Source organism: Parus major, chromosome 2 (genome assembly GCF_001522545.3).
Source record: "Parus major isolate Abel chromosome 2, Parus_major1.1, whole genome shotgun sequence".
Lineage (NCBI taxonomy): Eukaryota > Metazoa > Chordata > Aves > Passeriformes > Paridae > Parus > Parus major.
This window is the reverse complement of record NC_031769.1, coordinates 110,706,806-110,727,577: the sequence shown is the minus strand read 5'-3', so window position 1 is coordinate 110,727,577 and position 20,772 is coordinate 110,706,806. Positions and strand designations below refer to the sequence as shown.

The 20,772-nt window shown below is 34.6% G+C and overlaps 1 protein-coding gene across 2 annotated transcripts in view; it reads right to left on the bottom strand.

Moving 5' to 3' along the window:
• Positions 1-20,772, bottom strand: part of SNTG1 (syntrophin gamma 1) — a 318,531-nt gene that overhangs the window by 138,369 nt on the left and 159,390 nt on the right. For both annotated transcript variants that reach the window (XM_015619338.2, XM_033512256.1), the window contains exon 3: positions 10,633-10,767. In XM_015619338.2, coding sequence (XP_015474824.1) covers positions 10,633-10,767 — 135 coding nt within the window. The remainder of the gene's footprint in view (positions 1-10,632; positions 10,768-20,772) is intronic.

The following is a 20,772-nucleotide window of genomic DNA, read 5'->3' as shown; positions in this document are numbered from 1 at the left end:
CATTTCCCAATTCAGCTTCATCTGAAAGGAAAACAACTTGTGCATACCGAGGCCACTCACTGATCTTGACCTAAGAGTAATAAGTGCACACATTGCATGAATTCATTTCAAAGCACAGTAACAATCCAAATTAAAAATAAATAAATAAATAAAATAAACCAGAAACACCAGAAGCTAATACAAAAACAGCCACTTACGATCTCAGAGCAATGGCTTAAAAATCGTAACCTATAACCTACAGTTATTAAAAGCAGCCTGTCTTTTTAATTTAATTCTATTTTCAATATATTTTATATTATATTAATTTGATTTTATATTCCTTGTCTAAAAATTTTCTTCTATAAAAAGACTACTGTCTGTCGCTCAGATATGATCATTTGCAGAAAAGACTTTTTTTGTTTTATTCCTAGTCTGTCTGTTGACTTTATAACCACAGACCATTTAGAATTAGTATATTTAGGTAGTGGCAAAATTACGTAGCATCAGATATACCATATATCCAGATCCAAAAATATCAATTTCATAGATTCTGAATGTCCTCTACATGTGGTCTAGATTTTATACTCATTTAATTACCTACATATGTATCACATGGCATAAGTCTGTGTGTATGTTACATTTAACTGTATTTATTTCAGCAAAATCAGCACAGATTGCCAATGTCAGTCAGATTTGAAGAGATCAGGAGGAATGCAATAGTGACAGAAAGGATGAAATATATACAGAAGTATTTTTTTATTCCTTTATTTACAGAGTAAAATTACCACATAAAAGTTTTGGAAACTGTAATTGCAGAAGTTTGGTGAAAATCAAGTCACCTTGGCTTTTTTTTTTCATGTTTGTGACAAATATGAACTGTGTAACTGTGGAAAGAGCAAGAGTAAACACATCCAATATTTCGGACTGAGAGTCAAAATGGATTGCCGAAAATGAGACTACCATTTATTCATTTAGGCTAATGCTTGCAAAATGTGAAATGCTTGCAAATATTTATTATAAGAACAAGGTATATATTTTGCTGTTAAATAGCCAAACACTTCAATTTTTATTTTTAATGTAAACCTCTAAATAGGAACTTGGATAATGCAGTTCCCATAAATTGGGTTAAGGCCACAAACTGGACTCAGAAAATCTTTTGTCTGTCAATGTATCAGACACAGTTAATGGTACTGACAATATATTCAGGATAAACCAATATAGTTACAGTCTGATGTGTGGTCTATGCTGAGTTTACATAAATGAACAGAAAGCACTCAGCTGAGGTTCCACTGGGAGCTGTATTTTTCCTGTTAACTTCATCTCATTTCCACCTCCAGCTTGTGTTGAACAAGGAGTCAAGAACAGGAGCTTGACTTGTACACTCTAGTCAACATATTCTGGTATTTTTTGTTACACATGCTCAAATCAAATTGAACACACTCCTGCTGAGATGACATTGAAAAATAGCAACCTTTCACTAAACTGGCTTGAACTGGCTAGTGTTACATCAACCATGAATGGAATAAAGGATAACACACAGATTCAATTTCAAACAAAGTAATATTCTCAGTGAAAAACATGTAACTTCATAAAATTTGTAGTTCATAATATGTCTGTAGTCACTGTAAGTACTGGCATTTGAACATATTTTAAGCTGAAGCTACATTTAAAAAAAAAATCTAATTAGAAAACAATACTGCAGAATATTTCTGTCTTTGTGGTCTTTCTTAGCCCAACACAAACATAAGTACCCATAAAAAAAGAGTAAATAAAATGTATTTTTTGGTTTTCACTCAAGCAAAGGCAGACTCAAGATAGTCCTGCAAACATCTGATCCAGGGGCTTCTGTGAGTTTGCCAGTGCTGTCTGAAAGAAAACTAGAAACATTTCACATTGGAGTTCAGCATTACTTTTTTTTATGTGAAAAAAAATGCATGTCAGCATAGAAGATTGCTAAATAGGCAAAACTGTATAGAAGCAAGGAAGGAAACCAGAAAAACTTCAAGACACTTTTTCAGCACAACACAATTTATCAGAGGGTTTTGTCTACTATTTTTTCTAGTTTCTTTTCTGTCTCCACTGAAAGCTGATATTAAAAATTTTGGGACTGGAGAGTTACTGAACTGAATTTCACTCCAAAAACATATTGGAAACTACATGCACTTGACTGATGTGTTATGTGCAGTGAAGTCATTGCACTGCATTTAATCTAGGCTAATTCAACACACCTCTCAGTCTTACAATAAAGAAATAATAATTTGCTTAACTGCAGAGTTACATTTTCTTTACATCAAGTTAGGTAACAACAACATGCAAATGACCTTCAAAAGTACAAATCAGAATTCTATACAAGTTATATATTTCTTTAGTAAACCATCAATAACCCCCTAGTCTACACTTTCAAACCCCACATAAACCTTATAGTGAAACAGCTTTTCCAAAACAGTTAGAAGCATCAGACATTTCACACACCAGAATTTTGGACTGGGATCAAGCCCCAGCTCTAATCAGCTACTGGTCAAGGCAAGTTTATTTTTGTAATCAATAAAGAAAAAATAAACACATTCAATCCTGGTGGGTCAAAGCATGTGTCCAAATTAGCTGTTAATCAACTTCATCAAGTATAGAGGCAGGATGTCAAATTTAACTGGAGAAATCCCTCCCTTTTCACTTGCATCTTTATTTTGATGGTAGATACTTGCACTGAAATGTTTTGGCAGAAAACTCCTTTGTCCAAGTTTTAATTTTTGATTTGCACATGACTTATTTTATGTAACCCTCAAAAACCCCAAACCAAGCTTAATTTTAGGTGCCATTTTCAACCCAGGTGAATGGAATATACATTGTCTGCAAAGCACTATATTGTAATGTATTTTTATTATAATGATTAATGCACTAAAGAAGTTTAACCAGCAATCTGAAGCAAATTAATTTTTTCTGATGCCTTTAATTAACATTTCAAATGAACAATAACAATAATAAAATGCTTTTCTCTGGTCTAATAGCTTTAAGTTCTTAAAACGATTTACAACTATTCATTAATAAAACACAGTAAGATCTCTGGAAGGAATAAAAAAATGTACAAGTGAGTAAGTGCTCTAAGTATCATGATTGAATATTTGTAGTGTTCAGGTTAAAATTACTGATGTTCCATTGATTCTCTATTAATATTTTTATGCTTTCCTCTCTTTTTGCGGCACACGATATTCTATGATTGAATTTGCAAATTCCAAAAGCAACTTCATCTCCAAATTTACAAAATAAAACTTGGTTCAGATGAAAAGATACTTAGTTCAGTGTTCAGTGAGCTTGTAGTTCCATTTTCACATTTGTTATCTACATTATACCAAGCAGAGGGAAGGTTAGAGCTCCTAAGACCCTTAAAAGCAAGATTCAGAGTAGTGTTCTTGCTGTTTCCTGGAATGGAACAAAAGTGGTCATCATTTTATTGAAAAACATGAAGCTGCTAAAATATTCTCAGCATTTTCCATGCCTCTCAGAAAATTGACTGGAAAGGACAGTGTAGAGTTTTGCTAAAAAAAAATAAAATAAAATAATCTTCCTCAGAGCTATGCAGTGAAACAGAAACAATGTTTTTGAGGCTTTCTTTAAAGATCTACTAAAATTTCTCCTTAAAATCCACCTGAACTTCTGGGGAACATAAATGTCATCATAAGTGAGATCAGAAGTGAATAATGACAATGTGAGCACAGAGCAACAGTAAATAGGGAGGAAAGGAAAACAGAGAATCCTAGGCAATAATTAACTATTTATATTTAGTCAAGAATTAATGTTAATTTTTAAGTTACATCTTGGAGTGGAGTAAAAATTCAAGTATTTCATACTGACTGGCATGTGATGTAAAAGAAAGTTTATAATTGATTAACTGACTCTTAAAAAGAATATTTAGTTAGCAATCTTTTCAAACTATCTGTCTTGTATAATATAAATCTAATGGCATCCAATAATCTAATAATGTTTCTATGTGTCTCTATGAAAGAAGTCAAATACATGTTGAACAAAAGGATGAGGAAACTTCAAAAATCTTCACAAAACTGAAATAACAGCATGTGAAACTTAAATATACCATTTCTCAACCTTTTTCCCAGTGTGTGGTTATTCATCTGGTGAATGTGGATATTCATCTTACAAGAGTAAAGGTATGAAGAATTAGTTTGTCTGGGTACAGACAGAAAACAAGACCTCTCTTTTCTGAGGATAGTACTGAGACCAAGGTATTTTATGTATGGAAGAACATGATAAAGAGCTGAAAGGTCTGCAGCACAAAACAGTAGGTGGGAAAAAAGGAATAGACATGGAGAGGACTCTACAATAGCACAGGGACATGGAAACATGTAGGAGGAAAAAAAGGAGGAAAATATTAGAACAAAAATTTTAAAATGTAACACTATAAAGATAAAATAAATATGTTGGTGGCAACTTCATGGAACAACCTGTTAACATTTGATACCATAATACATTCAAGGCCACACTCTCATATAGCTTTTCAGCTATTAGTAATCCTACTACCTTTTGAAGTAAGAAAATGGGAATTTCAAAAATTTTATTCAATTATTGCATACACTTTCAAGGTTTTAAATTCTCTTTCTGGTAATGCCTTGCTCTTTCATAGTGACATTTCTTTGGATTAATTTACATAGGCAAGCTTTATGCTCATTCTAAGTGGAAAGGACACAGGACACAGGTCAGTCACATTTCCAATTTGAATTAATAGTGTTAACAAGGTTTGCCAGCAGACTTGCTCATCTGCTAACAACTTCCATCATGTGGCATTTGAAGCTTTTTCCATTATTTCAGTTCCTCATGCAACTGGAGGAGGTTGGCAGTAAGGGAGGGCCTGTTTGACTGGGAATCTCCCTTCCTCTGCAGCTGTGCTGGAGACTGAGGATGGCAAACACAGCGTTGTCATGTAGGCTGTTAACAGTGACTACAATAAAAAAAAAAAGCTCTCAACCAATCACTTGTTCTTACTTCAAAATATTCCCGGTCCTGCAGCCTACTCTTGGAAGCTGAAAGATCCACCTAAACACCTGCTTGTAAAATTTCTACTCATACAATTGATACATTTCAGAAATATTGCATTTCTTAATATGGAAATAAAAGAGAAACCTATAAACCTGTGGTCAGGATCTGAACTCGCACCAGGTTTCGCGACAAACATTCTCCATAGTTTCCAGCTACTGTCTTACATAATACACTGCCACTGATCAATGTTTTGGGTTCTCTTTTTTCTGATTTGCATTATTTTTCTTTCTTGTGGAGGAAAAGCCTTTTTCCAATGAGGAAAAGTTATTATTTTCTTTCAAATCTGGCATTATAAATGGCATTTTTAACCTCAGTTGATTGCTTTACATTTTACTTTTAAGTAGCTGCAGAAAATAAGCTGCCCTAGGCTTTGCCTAAATAATCATATTTATATCTGTCAGGTTGTCACTTTAAAGCTGTCCAGATTGGCAGGGGGAAGAAAGTTACCCCCATCTGATAGATACTTGACGACTTCAGTGAAAAAAATGGATTCACTCCACTGAATAGCTGACAGATACCAACAAGATAAAAAAACTCCAAAGATTCTTACTTTGTGAAGGTAACAAGAATGGAAAGTGCTTGAAAGGTGACCTATCTGTGCACATATTTGCAATTCTCTCCAAGATAGGGAGTTTCATCTTGGCATTGTTTGTAATATTCAGCCACATCTCAGAATCAAAATTGTAAATAAAGACAATAGAGAGAATAAGTCAAAACTATTATTTACCATTTTAAGCTTTTAATTTTTTCTTCTATTTCTATTAATTAAAATTGCTAATGTTAGTTATCAAATAATTAGTGTTCTTTTATCAACACTAAAATATATGACAAGAAAATTCATAGTTTTCAAAAGAGAACGATCCAACGTAACAAATATAAACTAAATCTCAGGAAATCTCAATAAACTAAATATTCAAGCAAAGAAAATGTAATAACTTCATGTCACTTCCCAGGCATGTCATCATTAAGTGATGTGTTCTGAATTTAAATTTATTCTTAAAAATTAATAATAACTGTATTATTGAAATTTAAAAATCAAGAAAAATATTCTATTGTGTAAAGATTTTAATTTAAATTACTTTTTTATACTAAACTAAAAAAATAAACAATCTCTAACAACTAATTTTTTAAATATTTTATGAGCTTTGTATATATTTATGAATCTTTCAGGACTTGATTTCACAATAGCATAAGGACAACTCTAAAAGTGAAATATCATATTTTTTTATGTTTACAGTAAAAAAAAAAAAAAGAATGATTGTGTGGTTAACAATATCAGAAAACAGATCTGGCTGCAGTGCAAAAATGTGAAAGTGTTACATCCTGGCCCTGGTAAAGGTGTTTATTGATAGTTTTTTCTTTATTGTAAAACCAATTACAATCCATAGGCTACATTTAGATACTATTGTATCAACCTCAGTTAAACGCTTGGACAAATGCCATGCTACTTTGAGAGCTGTTGCTCTATCAATTTAAAAAAAAGCCCCTTTCATTCCCTTTTTATTAGTATTGAGTTATGACTGACATTCACAAAAATTTCCCACAAAGATCCTTAATTAAAAAAATCAAACCACTAAAAGAACTTATTAATGTTTAATGAATTAATGTGTTTACTGCACAACAGCATAGAAATAAATTACTTGAAAGAAATGTGACTCATCCGTGTGTTAGTGTCAGGTGAGATAGCAGTATTTTGTAAAATCTATGAACCTTTAAAAGAACATTTAAGAAAATTTTGTAAAAATGCAAACTATCCCGGTAGCTAACAATTTGCCAGCTGCTTGCAGTTTATTTTGATTCCTTTAGAAAAAAGAGTAGCTGATTGAAATCATCCAGCCTGTCAGATGGTACATTGTCATATCCTTAATTTATGGATCTCACATGCACATAGATTCTATGTGTAGAAAAAATTCTGAGTACAAAATTAATAAACAGAATTTATTAAAGAAAATCCACAGCTTCCTAGACAGATAAACAACTTATCTTGATATAGCACAATAATCTTTTCCCTTCAATTTCAGATGTTCATGAAAGGTGATAGAAACTGTAAGGTTTAGCTGTAAAATAAAAATATTGATTCTGGAATGGCCAATATCAAAAATCTTTCCTAGGAACAATTCTACTTCAGATATGCCATACCTTAGGCTATCTCCTCTCCCATCACAGCTGTCACCAAGTTCAGCATTAGGCTGTCCTGGCTAGTCCAGGCTATTCACACGTACGTCTAAAAAGTGTGGGAGCTGCCTTGCCGCACGTTGTTATATGGAACATCATACAGCAACCTTTTGTGAGCATAATTTCAAGTAACTCAAGAAATATGCTTAAAAGAATATATAAAGATATTATCTAATTCTTCCATCAATAGTGATGAGGTTCCTACATGGTTTAGTTCAGCTGTTTTTGGGACACTTTGTAGCTGCTCTGGGAGAAAATGGTGTACCTGACCTAAGGGACAGCAGTCTTATCTTCCAACATGAGCTACTCCAACTGAGGCATACACTTCCCATGATATAAAGCCTCTCTACAGGCAAGGATTTGATTTGTATTAGTAACAACACTTCCTTCTACACTTTGAGTTTCACAATATGTTCTCATACCATTTTCGGTCATTTGCACGAGAGCTCAGCTATACATTGGATATCTGCTAGCAGCATGATGCTGAACCTGCTATATTTCTTTGTCTTGGAAAGCAAGACTTTCTTATTGCACACAAAAATAAATATATTTAATACTTATTGATGCAACTGATGCTCAGATTTAGATGTACTTTATGATCATTTCAATGATGGTTGATGCTGTACGGAATTACTCTAGGTACAAAGGCTGCATGACCCTCATTAACACTTATTTTTTTTTCATCTCACTAAAGAAACGGATGCTTTATTTTTTTTGTGTATAGAACTTATAGAATTTATTTTGCTTATAATCTTTTATACATTTTATTTTCTCACTTCAAACTGTATACAATGAAAGAAGAAACAATGTTTTTTTCCACCTCTTTAGTTTTGGAAACTAGAACTGTTTAACACCAAAAGGAAGTCTTCCAAATTAAGAACTAGGTCCTTATCCCACACGCTCACATTAAACAGCACTTCATTCCTAAGGAGCCATTGATTTTATTTAGATTATTCTGCAGGATGCAGATCTGGATGCTGCTGGAACGTTAAGTGCCTGTTTAAAGTCTGTCCTACACAGAGGAGCATGCAAATTGATTCAGACACAACAAACAGAAGAGATACTGTTCTGAACTAGAAACACAGCCTTTCGTTCCATACCAGTGCAGCAGTGATACAACAAAACCTTATAATCAAATTAATTGAAGATTATTTTTTAAACAGATTAAAAATTACTTTTACTGTAGCTACTTGTCTTTAAAATTTAACAATATTACCGTTCCTCAGTTACAAATTTTATATTTATGCTTAAAGAGTTTATTCTCTGAGGTATTCAATGTCAGTTATTAATGAAAACCCTTGCTTTGTAGAATTCAGGTAAAAGAAAGATAAATGCAGTCAGTTATCTAGAATGACAGAAAGAACAAAACAAAATCAACTAAATAAGTAAAGCATAAGAAAAACAAACAAACAAACAAATTAAACCTAATAAATCAGGAATAAAACTGAGGGAAAATAGAAAAAAAAAAAAAAAAAAAAAAAAAAAAAAGGAAGCCTGTGGGATTTATGTTATTACAGTATACAATCAAGGCACATGATTCAAGATTATTCAAATTACCTGTGACAAAAGGACAGTTACCTCTCTGTGAAATGCCAATCATCCTTACTTGGAATGAATTTATTGCTAACAAACCTAGTCTTAAACCCAAAGGAAATCATGGTAAAGTGTTCAAAAGTCACTCCTCTAACAATGACACTTCCAGGAAAAAGAAACTTTGCATCAACACAGTAATATCAATAAATTAGTGAGTTATGCATTGAATATGCAAATAACATGGGGATGTTTAACAGGGGAAGCAAATAATCCATTATTTTCTACAGAGCCTTTGCAAATCTAAGGAGAGGAAAACTGTAAGAGAAAGCCTTGCTGTAAAAAGGGGAAAAAAATTAATATGCATTTCATGAAGACATTTAAATAACAAGTTCAGCAGGATATTACAGATATTGCAGCAGAATAATGAAAGTCATATTTCTGAGTGATAAAATCTTTTAATAAATAATGTCAGAATAGTGTTGGTGGAATAATGGTGCCACAGTGTATGTTGCTAATTGAACAACTACAGCTTGAGCTTTAATTCATAACTTCTTTCTATCCTGACTGCTGGAAGTCTATTGAGGAACAGAGGAATCTGATTGGTAAAAGGAGCATCTATATTCCATATAAAGTATACAGACCTGTATATACAGAACTGTATTAGAAAACTGCATTTTTTCATCATGAAACAGTCAGAATCTAAGGTCAGATTTGTCATGCAAATAAACCCAGACTCTGTGGAGACTGTAGGCAATGTGTTCCTCTCGTTTCAGAGAAAAGCTCTGAAGAATTCACCTTGAGATATTCATAATCATGAGAAGGATAATTTGGTACATTTTTTCATTAATCTTTCACACTCTTTGCACTGTTAACATTTTAGCAATTTATTTTTCATTTGTGCTTTGCATCTTTTTTATTGTACTTGTGTTTAGAGATGCAAGTATGTGGCAACAGCAGCAATTAAATAATAAGACATGTAAGAGCATTAACAAAACATTTTTATAAACAGATATCACACTACTACGCCTCACAAGATTTAACACAAAATTCTATGATTATCTAACTTTTCTCAAAGGGAGACCAGAAGGTTTATGATAGTTTCACATAAATCTTAAAAATATCTCTACAAAATATAATTACAGCATCTATAAAAATGTCTCTAGAAACGGATACTAAATGTTTTCTATTATTTTTGTGCCTATCTCCTAATATTAAATAAAAACTTTGTATTACAATAGCTCTAAACCCCACAATCTTATTCTATATAAAATTTTACAGATCTTCTAAATAATTGTTGTTTGTCATGCACAAAATTCAACATGATGCTTAAATAAGGAATCTGACACATCATGTAAAAGCAGCAACACACAAACCCCCATATCCCAGTGTTCCATCTCTGCTGACATGATATGCTGTGGAAGCTGGGGACCCTCACAGCACTGCTGAAGCCTCGTGCTGGGCTACCACAGGAAGGACCCCAAGCAGCAGAGGATAAAAGGTAAGTCCTCTACCAGCAAAGCCCTGCCTTAAGTATCTTATCAACTCCACAGACAACACTCAGACACTTAAGTACACTGAGGTACTTTTACGCCCTGCAAAAACCACTGTTCGTGTCATTCCTCCCACATTCAGTGGCTCCAACACCCAAGGGTGAGTGAAGAGAAACAGTACTGCAGTCATGCATAAAACTTATTATCTTATTGCTGTTTTTTAGATGAGTATTGCTAATGATTATTCACAAAAGAAACATTTAAATACACTTAGTGTTAACAGTATAAAATGAAATACCAGTCCATGGGAGCAAATGCATACAGATGTGTATATGCACCCCCACCACACATACACACAGCACTTTTTCTTTGTAAAAAACATTTTAAAGAAGAAATAAAAACTACTTACACCAGAATAGAAAGGCTCACCAGACACACAGATCACATCCTGCTCCTGGATCATCAAAATATCTTTGGCTAAGTGCAGTCGCACTTTGAAAGGCTCCTGATTACCATCCTGCAGCAAACAAACCCCTGTCTTTGTCTTTAAGGAGGGAATAAAGGGAAAAAAAAAATTCAGTTAGCTCTTAGAATTGTTAGAAGTGGTGATTGAATAAGAATACTTGATAGATAGGTACAGTCATCATAAACAAAACTATTTTCAATGATCACTGTGTTTAGACTATAAGAGAACAAATGTTACCCTAGTAAACAGTAAAGGCTTTTTTTGTAATAACAGATTTTGCAATAAAAAGGTGCTGTTTCACCCATGATCATTTTGTGAAACTCTTTCCAAATTGCTTCAAATCAACTGTGCTCTTATGTTCTGTCTTTTCGTCAAATTATGACACCCCATATGACACAAAATAAAAGCTGATCCTCCACAAACTACACCATTTTTGACACAGAAACACACAAAATGACACCTCCAAACTAGCTAGATGTGAGTACCAACAGCTACATTAACCCAGTTGTGGGCTATTTTTTCCTTGTCTGTGAATACAACATTTATTCAACTTTTTTAATGTTCCTTTTCAAATGAGGATGCTGAGCTAAGAATAAGAGAAAATAAAAAAAAAATACTAAACTCCCTGTAGTAACTTAGTTCTTGCTCCATTTCTGTATTTCACATTTATGGCTAAAGATCAGGAATTCTGTAGGATTCTTCAATATATAAAAAATATTTTTCAGCAATTAACAGTGCCTTTGCAGTAGTACCTACTTGTACTATCTTTTGGAACATTATACATGAGAGGGTGAGCACTGAAAAAGTTGGCACATGGAAGTACCATCAGTATTTATTTTTTCCTGAAGGTTATGTTGAAAATAGCACTCTTTGTAACACTCTGTCAATGGACAAAATTCCCACTGGTAGAGCATTTTTTTTTGTATGAGAAATCTGAGTACAAACAATCTAAAAACAGCCTTACAAGTCGTTTACCAGCGTAAGTATTTGCATAGATAGATAGAAATATATAGAGATATAGAGATATAGATATATACACATGTCTCAGAAGAAAATTCACATTTAAAAAGTATTGAAAACCTCTGACTCATAAGTGCCAATAATACAATTTTCACAGTCTTCATAGAGGTCAGATTTCAATCCACCAACTGTAAAAAGTTGGCTTAAGAGGAGATAAAGAAAAGAAAAGTATCTCTCTGAACTTTAAGTGCCAAGGTTGACCTGGCAGAATCTGAGGGCTCTTTCTCAGACAAGAGTTTAAAAGAGGATTTGGAAGATCTCCCCATAATGTGCTCTTACATCCCTAGCATGGAGAGAACAAACACAAATATGGAACTGACAGTAGGCCACCAGCAAAAGAGAAGTTTAAATCTCTCTCACAAGGCTTTAAAAGAGGTGGAAAGGTCGAGGACAATCTTTAAATAGCTTTATACAATGTTCTCCACTGACAAACTGTTCTGTCACTTCTGCTCCATACTCAACACTCAAACTTTGGAAATTGTTTTTTCTTGGATGCCAGGAGCAAATGTGTATAACTCAGCCATGAATTTGAAAAGTGGCACTGACATTGCTTGTATTCTTTTTAATCTATGTAAGAAGAAGGAAAAAATGAAGAGCTCTATGCATTGAACTCACTGAGGTCAATTGAATCTCTGGTCAACAGTCATCCTACACCATTTTTCTAAAATTAAGGGGTTTTTGTTTTGTTTTGTTTTGGTTTTGGTTTTTTTGTGAACAAGGTAAGAGAGAAACGTGCACAGATAAAATGGATCACAGAAGGAGTTAGGTTTTCAGTAACACTGAAAAATTCTCCCATATCATAAAAAAATGCTACAATATCAAAATGAAGAGTGGTTATGTCCTTGGAACTTCTTTACACACTAAGATGCCTCCTCTCTCCTTCAAGGGGTGAAGTGAAAGGGGAAGTTGAACAATGTGGATTGTAAATAATTACAGTCAAACAAAGGGGCTAACACTTAGAAAATGCCTTTCTTCTGCAGAAAAGTTTGCAACATGCCTTTCCTCCTCCCTGGATAACTGGCAGTAGAATAAATTCTGCCTCTCATACACTGGGTGTAGTAACTCTGCAATCTTACATGATTTCACATTTCTGATTTAGTCAGTAACCTTATAAAATCTCTAGAGTATTTCTGCAAAGGCTGAGGGGCTACTTGTAGGAATTAGAGGCAACCACAGCAGGAACAATTAGACATTAGAATAAAATTAAAATTCAAGTCAGTTTCTAAATGCATATGAGCTGAGCTTATTCAGCGTGAACAAGGAAATCAAGCTTGGGTACAGTAAAATATTTTGGCCCTTGGAAAGATTGATCACGCACACTCAGGGACCTTATTTACGTCAGACATTCTAAAATGTAATGAACCACTTTACTGTTGTTGGGTTTTATGAAAGCTAGTTTACAATACAGTTCAAAATTAAACCTTCAATTATACTACCTCCTTCTCTCTCCTACCTGACAGCTGCATTAACAACCATGTTAAGTAGAAGAATGTAGTTGAGTTTCATTAGGTAATTTCAAAAGAAGACCTTGAGAACAAAGACTGGAATTTAATTGTTGCATTTTTGTCTGCTGAAACCACTTCCTTTCTCCTTTCATCCACCTCCTTCAAAGTATTTCACAAACTGAGTAAAATAAAGGTATGAGCTCCTATTCCAGAGCTAGAAATTAGGAAAGACAACCTGTATATATACTTTCATGTAAACTGCTGCGCACATCAAAATTTTTTATTCATGTGGTCCCAGAAAAAAATTTCTGATCAGCTGTATAGCCTACAGCCCTGCCCTCTCTCATATTTGAAGAGCTTAGATGGTGTGCATGTGTGTGTGCACATGTGTGAGAGGTGTGGGAGTGCAGAGCTATGGCTGATATATGCTTTTGTTCCTGATACCAATTTCTAAGACATTCCATGAGAGGCTGTAATAAAACTTTTCCCTTTAAGCCTTCCCCATGTAACTGGCAGAGTGTTGAGCCCTGCTCCTGTCTTACAGCAATAAGACACAAACAGCACATTGGCTGAGCTGCTGGGCCATGCAAGGCATCCTCTGGTGCTCAAATGTGTGATACACAGCATCACCTCACAGCAAACATGCAGAGAGAAGCAGAGCTCAGCTGATAACAGTTTGTTAAGGCAATAAACCTTGACTGAGCCCAAATCACCAAGAACATCATCATATTTATGGAGTTGGGCTCCTGTGCTGCAAAGATGGGAAGAAAACAGTGTTTCAAGTTGCACATTTTTATGAAGCAGAGGAGGTGTGTTAAGGAATGCATAGAGAAGCATTGTAAAGAGGCAAAAAAGAAAGTTTCCTTTTGAGAGAGGAGCCTGTGGCTTCAAGCAAAAGCAGTGATGAAGGAAGGTAGTGGTTCCTAAGTAACAGGTGCAGTGAATGCTGCACCCACACAAGGCTGCCTCTCATCTCATTCAATACAGTTTTAAGCTGACTTAGATGAGAATATTGATGTGGCAAGAGCTGATGACCTGGAAACTGCTTACAGTTTCTGAACAAATATAATTAAGAGGGGCTGAAAACTGATCTCCCTTTGCTTTGACACACCTGTCCATGGTGAACTTTCTGCTTCAGGTCACTATCAGAGAACAGTATAGGTGGGCAGAGCCCTTAAGGCAGACTGCTTTCCAGAGAATATGGTCAAATTCTGATCATTATTAGTAACAAGGCAGTCAAAAAAGACCACTTAAAAATTATACCCTGATTTACAGCACAATGTCCACAGGGACTGTGTAAAAGACCTGGCCTAAAGATTCCTTTCCTAAAAGGAATTTAGAAGTTCTTACATACCAAAACACACATTCCACATTTTTTAAATGGCCTTCACAAATATTTAAGGATTCATTTCAGAGGAAATACACATGAAAGCTACAGTTTCTACATTTATACTAGCAGCAGAGTACCTACAAAACACATACCAAAATAAATACTGCAAGAGAAACATCATTAAAGTTACCTGTTGATTTAGAAGGCAATTTCCTGCAGAATTTCCAAAATAAATATTTTTTAAAATTTATCTGGCCTATAAAAGTCTGCTAGCAGATTTTATGGGTGTTTTTTTTATTTTTTTCTTCATGTCCTTTTTTTTTTTCCTTGTCATCTATGACAAGGAAAAAAAATTCTATAACATTTCCTTTGTTTTTTTTCTCAAAGAGAGTTTCTCAGTCTTTCAGGCAATTTTAAATACTCATAATTTAGTATTATTAGTACTCATTAGTTTTCAAGACATGGCTATATCTTTTCCTTCATCTATGTATTTGGCCCTACAGTAATAAAACAATTTATTTAGCTTTGATTCTCATAGTTTTATGCCAGTAGGAAGACTTTAACAAATATCCTAGAATAGTTTACTCCACAAACAAGTTGAAGAAAGAAAGAGGAAAAAAATAAAATCTTGGCACATTTTCTATACAAGGTGACCTGGATTTTAGTTTTTACTTTGACTATTATGTCCTAAAATAAAGTAAGCCTCTGCAATTTGGTTTTAAGCCCTGAAATTTATTTCTACTATCAAGAACATGATAGCAGTAAGGAGAATGGCTTACAAAACTGCCTTAAATGTGTACCTAGCTCCTTCAGATTAATATCTACCTTTTTGGGTGCTTATTCGAACTGAGGCTGACCTCTGAATATTTGGAGATATGCCTGTCACTGCTTCATAATCGTAAGTATAATAATAAAAAAGGAAATTGAATCAGAGGTTTAAGGAGGTAATGGCATTGGATTTAAGAGCTAATAGCAATGGATTCAAGAGGAAGGAATATGTGTCAGAACCATATATGGGATGTTTTTTAAACAGTCCAGTTACACATTCTGTGGAGGTATTGCTAGCTTAAGTGAAAAGCACTTATATTGTCAAAAACTGGAATGCAGCCCAGACACACAAGGATGTGTTCAGCTTGTCATTCAGAGCCTCTTCAATCAGATACCAACATTTTCCAATCCCAGGGACAGCAAGTCCATTCCTGCATATGAATTATACTCCAGTCTGAAAGTACTGCAGAAAAATTCTGAATTTGGACTTGAACTTATTTTAATTTGATTTGTCAGGTATTTTCCAGGTAAGCATTTATTGTGGTACTCTTTCTAAGTGATTTTATTGAGTAAATGAATTCTTATAGAGAAAAGTCCTTCCTTCATACATAAACTAAACATTTGGAAAAAAAATATGTATTTACGTAAATATGTATATATATTAACTTCTTGCTGAGCTAAGATACTTTTTTGGAGTGAATTTTTTATTTTTCTGACACTGTAAGGATGCCACCGTCATGTCTGAATTGCCAATGAGTTTAGTGTGACTATGGAGTTGAACCCAAGAGGTAAGGAAATATAAAATTGAGGACTATTGTGAGAACATGCATTTTTCTTCAAATTTACTGCACCTATTACATGACATTCTAAGGAATATTGTAAATTATGAGTCATTTTCCATCGTGTGATTTTGAGATTAAATCATGAGCTGAAGCTCCATTTAAGAAAAATCCCAGAAACCCATGGTATTAGAAATCCCGCTTTTAATTTAACAGGATTTATAAAGAAAGGAAAACAGCAGCTTAGTCTGAAATGTGTAAATCAAAAAATGGTATAAAGCTGATCAGAAATAGACCATAAAAGCATAGAACAATATTTAGGGAATAAATTCACAAGAAAGTTAAATATGCCTTAAAATTTAAAACATGTTTTGTTGCAGGAAAGTTCGTTCCCCCCCACTCCCCCCCAGCTAGATGTTGAAATAGAGGTCACTACACCTTTGAATAACAGAACACATCAAATTATAAAGCTTGTGAAGTCTACAAGAATATTTATAGAATTCATAAAGCAGAGGACAAACAGTTTACCAATTCAAATTAATCCTTCAAAGAAAAAATGGACACTACTGTGAAAAAAAAAAAAAGAATATAGTGTTGGCAGGAAAATGAATGCAGTATTTATTAACTTGAATAAGTCTGATGTTATATTAGAGGGGGGGAAAATACAAGCTATTAGAAGTAAAGAATGAGATTTCAAAAAGTTAGAAAGCTACTAATGCAGCTTGTTCATAAAGTACAAGGAAAATATTAACTTAAAAAGAAAAAAATAGCAGGGGAAAATGTTCTAATGCATTATAATCATCCCAAGTCTTCAACTTCAACAGAAGGATACTTTCACTGCAGAGGACAGTATTATGTCAGAGACTGAGGTTATCTTCCAAGAGACAGTTTTCAGAATATAGAATAAGGTCAAGTGAGTACAGGAGAGCGTTTTAAGAACCCAGTGACTCTGTGATTTATGCTCTTGTAAAGTTCAAAAAGCTTGGGATAAAGGGTAAGAGAGGAGCTGGATAGTCTTACGGTTTAGAAATTGTTAAATAGCAGAGCAGACAAAATGGATATATTTGCTGATCACTGAGGGAAAAAAGTATGGAATACTGAATAACTAAATATGAAACAGTGAAAATAAATCCCACAAGCAGAAAGCAGAGAAGCCAAACACACACAAACACACACACAAAAAAACAGAAGTTAAAAAGTCACCTCTTTAGATAACACATAGTTTCCCTTAAAAAAATATGTGTATGTGTGTAAGGTCTCCATTGTCTAGCATGGAAGTTATTTTTTTGCAGAATAATATTACTTTAAGGTACCTTGAAAGGCAAGACAGTTTGAAGATAAGGTGCTTGGGGGAGAAAATAATCATTAGGATCCTAGAAGTTATTTTGAGATTGAAAACAAACTCTACCTGTCTACTATATCTGTGTTTAATCTCACATTATAATAACCCTGACTGCTCCAATCAGATCTGCTGTAGGAACTTAGGCACAAAGTGCACACCTATAAGGAGACAAGACTATTTCACTGCCCAAATCTCAAACCAAATCTCACTAGTAGACACTAGAAGAAAATAGGGATGCATGAAAGCATCAGTACTATGAAAGAACTGAGGTTCCCTCAGAGACCTCCAGTGCACTAGAGCAGCAGCTAATTAGAATGAAAAGCCATTTAAGGAAAAATAAAAAATTAGTATGTCATGGACACCATGAAAAACATGCTTTAGCCTCAGTACATCTATGTGGAAAATTTTTGCTTTATTCTAATTGAAACTCAGCTCAAACCATTTACTGTCATTACTAAGGATGGAAGTACCAACAAGAATCTGAGCTGCATTCACCAGTTTGGGAGAGCAGGCTCAGTTCTTCTGCAGTGTAGTGGCTACAGCACCAGGATATGAAGGTGAAAGGAAACAAAAAGGGGAGGAGGAAGATCAGTTAGTCAAGATAGTTCACAAAAAGATGTTATTGCCATTATTAAAAACTTGTTACGAACTATTCTGGCATAGAGATATTTTTCCCACATATGTAGCAGGGCTGAGAACTTGATACAATAAGGGATGAAGCCTGAAAGTTTTAAATGCATTGACTAGAGAACCAATTAAACAAAAACACCTGGTGCAAAGTCTACAGCTACTTTACCTTTCATACCAATAGCTGAAACAAATAAAACATCAGCAAAATGTTTGTGGCTTGAAGTGACTAAACTAGTGCCAAAGATGTGACAAGATGGAATAGAACCACAAGCTAATTAAGAATGTACTGGCACAATGGTCCTTTTAAAGCCACTACCACCACTTGGATAAGCAGCTCAGGTAACAGATGAAGTTTTGGTGACAAATCTGGCAAACTTTAAGGTATGAAGAAAATTTTATTAAAAGTAATAGGTGAAAGATATATACTGTAACTTGAAATACCTGATCTGATTACACCTTATATTGACCTCAAGTGAAATATTTTATTAAGTAATTAATTAATACTTGGATGATATTTAAAGTCCATCCCTGCCCAGTTCCATCAGTCGAAGCTCAAAGGACTACAGGACCACGACAACAGGTGGGAATCCAAATTAGGGACTCAGAAAGGGACACCCAGTCTTGGTCCATGCCAGGGCTGTCCTAAAACATCTTCAGCTCCAGTGTCTGAGTGTGAAACCCAAAATGGTAAGAAAATGCCATAGCACCTCTTGGAGTGAGTGGAGGTCAGTGCCTGGGAGCATGGGCACACAGTGGAATGCAGTTTTGGATTGCTCAGGACCCGTTATGGGATGTTTAGGGGAGGAACCAAAGGCAGGGGAAGGGATTCAGTGCTTTGTGGTGGGGAATGAGTACCTGAAAATAAAGACTTAAGGTGGAAAAAATGGGACTGGTCACATGCAGTTTTCTAGTCAGTGTGTTTGTCAGGCCATGACCTGAGCCCAACTTAGACTGGGAGACTGGAGGCTGGGATTCAGGGATAGGTGCTGGGCACACTGGGCAAACTGTCTAAACCCCACTGCTGGCAGCACTCACAACGTGAGCGAGTGAGATATATACATCTACATGTACATACACTCTAATAAGTGGACCTCAATCCTGCTCAGCCAGAGAGGGGAACAGGGTGAGGGCATTGGTGCTGTTTGTGAGTGCTCTGTGTGCTGCTATTGGATCTGTGTAGCCCATCATGTACATAAAAATATATATGGGTACATGTAGTGTGTATGTGTGCTCTGCCTCCATATGCCTACTGGGGATACATCTTCACCCTCATGACTCTTCTGGGCACATGGAGCTGCAGCAGCCTCCCTTCTCTTGGGCTTTCAGATCTAGTTCATTGTATTTTCCCTCAAAGAAAAATCAAAGCAGATGATGCACTACAATCATAGTGCTAAGGTTTTAGTTAAAAATGACACTATGTGCAAGCATAAGGCTGATGATTATTTATTTAGACACAGGCATTTGATGAAAGTAGGTTGAAAATTTGTATTTTATTAACTTCTTTTTGGAAGGAAGGAGATGGACCATAGTCTTGGAAGTGACACCACTGATTCTGTGGTACAAACCCCATTTTACATAAAACATAGAAACTGGGGTTGAATCCACCTCATTTAATTTTGTTTAAATGCCAGTTAAAGGATTTTCTTTGCCATTTCCAGATTGTGGAGTTTTTTTAGGATGGGTTGAATCATCCTCTCCTTCCCTTGTCTACCATGGAAGCTCCACAAATCAGCTGATTTTTGAAGAGCTAAATTTAAAATGAATGCCCCCATTAGAAACTAGATATGGAATGAAACAGATCTGTCTGTACAGTACTTGTGCTGTAAAGGCTAAGACAGGACACATATGCCAAGTCATCTTTCTGTGGCTGCTCTTGTCATTATATCTGCTGGACACAGAGTGAAGTTAATTACCCCTAAAGAGTCTATAGAGTTTAAAGAATAGCATAAAAAACTATGAAAATAATACTTATCTTCCTCTTTACCTGAATAAGTGCATTAAAAATAAATAAATAAATAATGATAATAATGATAATGATGATGATGATGACAATAATAATAATAATAATAATAATAATAATAATAATAATAATAATAATAATAATAATAATAATAACAACAACAACAACAGTATCAAAATGCCCTAATAACATGCTTTAACTCTTGGTCAGCCATGAAGCAGTGAGGAGGTGGGACTACATGATCATTTCAAGCTCCTTCCAACTGAAAATATTCTATTTGAAAAGCTAAACCTCAAGATTAATAAGAATGCTTTCTTCCATGCCAATAATCTGGGATATACTGCTATAGAATTTACACCATACATCTTCTGAGATATTAAAGCCTGATATATACCATCCTGGAAAAACATCACAGTATTCCTTCCCAAAGGCAAGGTTCATTTTAATATTACTTTTTGACCCTACTACTCCTTTCAGATGCTGTCATGATTAAGCATTTATTCTTATTTTCTCTTCTCCCCTAATTTATTCCAACTGATTCTCAAGTCACAATTGGTTTTATCTGCAGTTAGTTCTTCATTTTAGTGCTGTTCCAATCCCTTCACTTGTATTTTTTCATGGGATCATGGTCTTAAAGTTGTAGCCAGTTTTCTTGTTTCCAGTCCTACCTTCCTAAATGCTGTTTGTGGTTTTCAGTTTACAGGTAATTGTCATTATTTTTTAATTATAATAAGGCTTTAAAATCATTACATAATTTGCTGTAAATTGTTCTCACTGTGTCTCAATTGCTGAAGTTGTTAAAATCACAT